The sequence below is a fragment of the Paralichthys olivaceus genome, chromosome 12, assembly GCF_024713975.1.
Source record: "Paralichthys olivaceus isolate ysfri-2021 chromosome 12, ASM2471397v2, whole genome shotgun sequence".
Lineage (NCBI taxonomy): Eukaryota > Metazoa > Chordata > Actinopteri > Pleuronectiformes > Paralichthyidae > Paralichthys > Paralichthys olivaceus.
Window position 1 is genome coordinate 8,502,107 of NC_091104.1, and position 7,195 is coordinate 8,509,301.

General features: G+C 44.6%; 1 protein-coding gene across 22 annotated transcripts in view; it reads right to left on the reverse strand.

Annotated features, from left to right (window-relative positions):
- tnika (TRAF2 and NCK interacting kinase a) overlaps window positions 1-4,836 on the reverse strand; it is a 56,479-nt gene extending 51,643 nt beyond the window's left edge. For 11 of the 22 annotated variants that reach the window (XM_069535938.1, XM_069535937.1, XM_069535932.1 and 8 more), the window contains exon 1: window positions 4,170-4,836. In XM_069535938.1, coding sequence (XP_069392039.1) covers window positions 4,170-4,226 — 57 coding nt within the window. In that variant the 5' untranslated portion in view covers window positions 4,227-4,836. The remainder of the gene's footprint in view (window positions 1-4,169) is intronic. The other 11 variants (XM_069535936.1, XM_069535935.1, XM_069535931.1 and 8 more) reach the window with 1 other exon arrangement.
- Between the last annotated feature and the right edge of the window lie 2,359 nt (window positions 4,837-7,195).

Genomic DNA, 7,195 nt, shown 5'->3' on the forward strand with positions numbered 1-7,195 from the left:
CCTTGTTGAAATACTATGTTATGTTTTAAAGTTATATTCCAGAGGATCACAGTGTTTGTTTATATTTTTATGTTCCAACATTTTTTTGCAGAAGCCCGCGTTGTTTACGCTCTGCACTTTGAAACATTCATTGGGAGATCAAACGAGCGTGGCTAACACTGCGATGACTTTTTCCTTGAATTTGATTTACAATATTTTAGCTGCACAGAAACACTAAAAATAACTGGTGATATTGCTGGGAATATAAAGTACTTCATTTCCCATGCATGGGAACATTTCCCAAGGAAAGCCTGCCTTCATGCTACATGTTTTTACTTAAATCAACTATAGCAAGAAGAAAAATATACATTTCTATTACAGTGTCAGGGATTACTGATGGAATTTGGCAGCTTTAAATGATCAACTTCATATTTCAGAGCCAACATGGGGGTTTTTTGTGTGTGTGTGGCAGAGAGTTAAAGACTTGATGTGGCTCCATCAGTGACTTGGGGGGGAAATAGGTCAACTAGAAGCAGGCAGGCAGAGTGGAGAGGAGGGTGGGAGGGAAGGAGAGGGGCATTTCTCAGCGACAGACTGCCATACAGTATATAGACTATTCATGAATAAGCTCTGTGTAAGCCTTGGGCACTGCTGTGGCCCCGTTACTATGGCGTCCATGGTGGAGGGCCGAGGAATGTGGCCTTACTGGGCAACAAGGAATGGAGAAGGAGGGAGGGAGGGGGTTCTGGAGAGGGGCCTAAGCCTCGGACTACTTTGGTCACTGGTCACATCTCCACCTTTAGCAGAGGCTCTATCGCTTTCTTCTTCTCTCCCATGCTCTCTCTGTCTCTCACCATCTCCCCCGAGAGCTTCACACGTCCTGTTCCTCCCTTCAAATCCATCTATCCTTCCCTCTCTCACCGCTTCTTTGTCTCTGTCTCCCTCTGACCGTGTCGCCATCCCTTCATCCTCACCTGCTCCTGCTTTCATCACAGATCTCACACCTGAGTCCCCTCACAGCACATTAGTCTGCTTCCAGTGTGTGTGTGTGTGTGTGTGTGTGTGTGTGTGTGTGTGTGTGTGTGTGTGTGTGTGTGTGTGTGTGTGTGTGTGTGTATGTGTATGTGTATGTGGTGCTGTGGCTGTACTTCCTGCTGGTTTACCATCTGTTGCTTTCGTCAGCTGACTGGATAAACCCGTGCCTCTGACGCCTCTGACCTGCGTGTGTGCACACGTGCACCTATCGTTATTCACATCAAAACCACCGTCTGTACGAAGACCACAGCGATTCAACCTCTCAGGGTCTTTTTGGCTGCCATCGCGAGTCACGGCAAGACAGGAAACAGCGGTGACACGTCTGCGAGCGCCTCTAACTTTGGCCTTTCCCACTCGAGTGAAACACGCCGCGTCTGCACAGGTGCTGCCGGGGTTGATGCGTGACACCGCCAAATGTCAACGAGACCAGGGAAGGCATAAGGAGGAAGATGGAGGGAAGAAGGGAAAAGTGCAGAGACAGCAAACATGAAAAACCACTTCTCTCTCCCCACTCGACTTCCCACTCAGTTCTGTCTGTTTCTTTGTGTCTGCTCTTTCTTTCTTTCTTTGTGTGTGTGTGTGTGTGTGTGTGTGTGTGTGTAAATGTGCATGTGAGAGATGGTCAGTGTTCCTAAACGCAGCAGAGTGCAAGAGCTAGCTCTGCCCAGTGATCACCCCCCCCCCACACACACACAAACAACACAATCCCCCATCATCACTACCAATGCCAGTATTATAATCAGCCACCCCCTCCCCATCTCACCAGCCAGCTGACCTACTTCCTGTCTAGCCACTCCAGTAGTTGACTGCACACTGTCATATGAGCGTGTGTGTCACGATGAGTAAAAATGAACAATGCAAAGATAATAAAATATGAAGGAGGGGAGCAGAAAGGAGACAGGCCTGTTCAGACACTGTTGTGGCGCCATCATCAACTTAAAGCATTTCCAAAGAAGTAAGGATACATGTTTGGGCAGGAGAGAAAGAAACGGATCAAACGCAATATTCGAACCGTTATTTATTATAATTATAACATCAAACTCTAAAAGTCACTGGGCTCTCCTCTAAATTTCAAACAAAGCTCAACTGCACAACAAGAGTTGGAAATGAGTCACCCATCATCTGCAGGACAGGGGGGGTTGTGAGGGGGAAAAATGCTCATGTTTTTTTCTTCTAGAGAAAAATAACATGGTTCTAAAAAACGTCATGTTTCAAAAGTACTGACAACCGTAAAGACGAAGCAGCATCTCATACAAATTCACACTATTTCAGAAATATGTCATGTTGAAGTTAAAAAAAATAAAAAATTGGACCGTACATGCGTGTGTCCTCGTAGCTGAGACAGGCACTTCACATTCCTCTGAAATAATGGACACAGACCCTTCCCTCCTCTTCCTCATCTACTGTCTCTGAATCATCCTCCATCTCCTCCTCCTCCTCCTCATCCTATTCTTTCATGTACTCCTTTCTGTTCTCTCCCCCACCAGCGAGAACACAGAGTAGGTGCAAACCTCAAAAGTGGCGTTTGTTGTCGACACTCGGTTCAACTCCCAGGTGAACGCTACCCTTCGGGCAGGGAGAGATAATTCTTAAAGACGGAGCAGCTGGCAGATAGACGAGGAAGTGGATTGAGTCAGTCAGACAAGAGGCTGGAAGAACAGGTGATCAAACTGATGGAAGACAGCAGGAGTGACATGTATACCTGCATGTCGTCCCTGCTTCAGATGAGTAGTTGTAAATGAAGCAGTAACAGCAACACGCAAACAGGCACACCGAGACAGAAAGAGACAGACGAGAGCGGTGGCTGTAAAAGCAGACAAGCAGAGACAATCCAGCCCGACAAGGACACAGGTAAATAGGGGTGGGCAGACAACAACTGCATTGTGTGTGTCTGTGCGATGTGGTCTGGTGTCTCTGAGCAGCAAACAGGTCTGCAGCTGAAGCTGTTCTCTCTCATGTGCAGCATCCCTTACTTGTGTATCAGCCTGGCAGACACCTACACAGTAGAGACACATACACACACACACACACACACACACACAAAGAATGCCACACAGCATGCCAAGCCAAGCGGAAAACATGGGTGTTCAGGCATAAACGTGTGTGTGTGACAGAAAAAGAGTGTATGTATGTGTGTGTGTGTTAGCAGCACATATTGAATGAACAAAAGAACTGGATTTTGCAGCATCCAAGCTTCTGCTTTGGTGGAGAGTGGTCTACAGTGACTACAGGTCGGTTGGCACTCCCTCACACACACACACACACACACACACACACACACACACACACACACACACATATATAGGTTAAAGCAGCAAACAACACAGGACAGATGTCTTTAAATAAAAACTTGTGAAATGTGAAAACAAGTAACACCTTCTCACACATCAGCCTTTGAGAATCTGTGTGTGTTTGTGTGTGAGAGTGTTTGTGTGTGAGAGTGTGTGTGTTGACAGCACACATTCAATGAACAAAAGAACTGGCTATTGCAGCATGTAAGGCTTCTGCTTTGGTGGAGAGTAGTCTACAGTGCCTGCGCCTGCACGCATACACACACACACACACACACACACACACACACACAGGGTAAAGCAGCAAACAGCACATGACAAATGTGAGCAAATAACAACTTGAAATTTGAAATCAAGAGACAGTTTCTCACACGAGTGTGTGCATGAGGGTTAAATTCCTGTGCTGTCTGAATCAAGGCCTGGTTCAGTGAAAGAAGAAACATAAACCCCCCCTATCCAGGTCAGCAGAATCACACACACACACACACACACACACACACACACACACACACACACACACACACACACACACACCAACCTTCCTGCCACTGACTTGAATGAGGCTCCAGACCAGCAGTGCATGTCTATAAATACATGCATGTATAAAAATTGGGATCTATAATTTGACACAGTGTGGATGGATGCTCGTCTCCCACACATCCGCCTCTTGCACGCGTGCGCTCCTGCCGGGTGCTGCTGTTCAGGGGAGCGCGCAGTCAGGTGCAAGAAAAGAAGAGGGGAGGAAGGAGAGACGCAACCACACACACACACACACACACACACACACACACACACACACACACACACACACACCAGTTTGTTTTAAATAAAATGCACAACATGTTCAGAGTCGCATCTTCTCACCCTCAAAGCGGAAAGGTCGATCTCGTCCAGGCTCCGCGCCGGAGAGTCGCTCGCCATGATGGAGGAGGAGGAGGAGGAGGACGCGAGGAGCCGCTCTCCGGTTGCCCCGATATCCTGAGACGGCCTCTGCTGTCACGACGGTGTGGGTCCTCTACTGTCCCCCACCTCCCTCTCTCTCCCTCTCTCTCTCTCCTGCACAGCGATGCCTTAGCAGGACACAGAAGAAAATCACCGTCCTCCTCCTCCGCCTCCTCTCTGGTTTGCAGCGCCACGGGCCGGGAGCGCACGGCTAGAAGGGAAGAGAGCGCGCCGGGTACATCAGCCCCTCCAGCTCCATGTCTGCGGGATCGGTAGCTACAGAGAAAAGGTGCAGGGCAGTGGAGAGCAGACTGATGGTGATGGTGGAGGAGGAGGAGGAGGTGGTGGTTTTTACAGCCGCTGCTGTGACAGCCGGTTAATACTCAGACGGAGGGAGGAGGGAGGAGAGCAGCAAACCACGCCTGTCACTGGGCGGAGTTTACTGAGGCACCATGGGACTCCAAAAACTTTTTCACCTCAGACCTGTGACGACCCCTCAGGTTAAAAAGTCCAGAAGAACATCAGGGTCATAAGAGGAAATAACTTCTTCTTTTTTTTTTTCTCCCTTTTTCCATTTCGAGAATAAAATCTAAAAGTTCAAGAAAAAAGTCGAAATGTCAAAAAAAAAAAATTTTTGCATTTGAACTTTCTTAATTTTCCATTGAAATATCTGAAGAATAAAGAATAAGTCAAAGCTTAAATAGGTTAAAAAATGTCCAGAATAAACCAAACATTTTGTATATACCATAATAAGCAGCAAGGAGAACGATGTGCTCTCTGGAGTTCTGCTGCTTCAAGATCCAACATGTTTACCACTGTCTCCTGAGAAAATAAAAAAACCCTTTGAATAATGTACGGATGTAAGGAATGATATCCTCAAGCGATATGCGTCCTTCAACTTTTATGAATCCTAACAACTATAATTTGGTGCTGTAAGGCTTCAGGTTTGGCGGAGAGTAGTCAACAGTGCCTGCACACACACACACACACACACACATAGGGTAAAGCAGCAAACAGCGACAGAGGCCTTCTTCAGGGCAAATTCAAATGGTTTCCCAAGGGTCGATTCCTCAACTCCACTAAATGTGTGGCCAGGTGAATAGTCACGTGATAAAATGGTCACATGATCAGGTTGGAAAGGTGAATGATCACAGGATTTAAGTCAGTTCACCTCTGACAACCAAATAATCTCATGTTTCACGAGGCTCTCCATTAATTTAGTTCTGCTCTTATATAAAGTTTTCGGACTCACAATAGACGGATTGTTTTTAAATTAATGGTGAACATTGACGCAGCTGAAGCTGGGATATCCTGAGTGAGCACAGGACCTGGCAGTATTATAAACTTACAGCAAGTAGAGCTCTGCGGAATAGGAGTCATATCATTAAAAATAAATTCCTGCTTTGTATTAAAAATAGATACAACAACATCCACCAAGGCCGAAACTCATAGTACACAATCATAGTTATCAGTCCCCTAAACAAGCCTGTTGTTTTTAATCAATGTCCATCAAATATTCTCTGAGAAATCAATCAAAATGTTGAAAAAACAATTCACACTTTCTAGTTTGAAGGGTGAGGATGTTTCTTTTTTCTGACCTCACTTCTTTCCAACTCAAACCTCTAAGATTTTTGGCACCATCCAGGGTGGTGGTCATCTTCCAACCAGAAGTTCGGCGGTTCAATCCCCAGTCTTCCCCATCTGCATGCCAAAGTGTCCCTGGGCAATACTGGACCCTGAATTGCCCCTCATAGAACAAGAAAGTGCTGTTAATAGATGCACTGTATGAATGTGTGTGTGAATGGGTAGGTCATCAAGACTAGAAAAGCACCATATAAATACAAACCATTTACCATCCAGAGCCACTTATGACATATAACTAGTTTTACACCAGAGGGCCAGAAGACAGCTCAGTACCTTTCACCTCAATAATCACCACCTCTTATAACTTTTAATATCACATCTTAAACTGCGTGGCTCTGGAATGTGAGCCGTTTTGACTTGTGGTTCACAAAGCCTCTTCCAGGAAAACATTTTACGTAAGAATTGGAACAGGATCTGGGAGAACAGCTTCAAGCTTCTCTGGAATCAACCTGTTGGTGTTTGACAGTGATTTACAACAATAACTCACTGTTGTCTTTCCGTTTGTGAAACTGCACGCTATTCGCTTGCAACAGTATTTTTGGGATTTCCATTCTGTACAAAGTTTGCTCTTGTGGTTAAACCCAGTGTTAATGTTTTTATATCATCACAGCTTTTGTATTTGATACTATTGCATTGATTATATTGAAGGTTTCTTTTCCTACAAACAAAATTGAGCCAAATACTGACAGAGCTTCAGATTTAAGACGAACAAAAAATAGAAATACCAAACAGGTTGTATGCCTCCACAGACCAGCGCAGTTTCCAAATTACTGCACAATTTGTTTTTGTCTTTTCACCAATTAAATCTAATCAGTTAATCTTCAACAACTGATCAGAAGTTGATAAAACTCCCTCAAGGCGATCTTCTTGGTGTAAACGACGCCACATTATCACCTTCAAGTTTAATTCTGTCACATTGAAGCGACCAAAAACTTGTCAGTTAATGAATAAAGTGAACATGTGTGCCAAATTTGAAAGAAGCATGAAAGCATTTAAATCCATAAACAAGGCCTCAAAATTCTATAAAACATTATATAGATAATACACTTTAAGATTAAATTGCTTTCCAAAAGTTGATGGTTGAATCCTGATGGCTAATGGTTTCTCTCTTATGAATAGTAAGAGAATTTAAAAATACTATTAATCATTCCGGTTATCATTGATGAAGATCTGTCATTTAACCAACAAATTAGTCAAACTTCCATCTTTTTTTCATCTGCGTAATATCAAGAGAATCAGACACATCCTGACAAAACAAGATTCTGAAAAACTGATTCATGTTTTTATCACGTCTAGGCCCGACT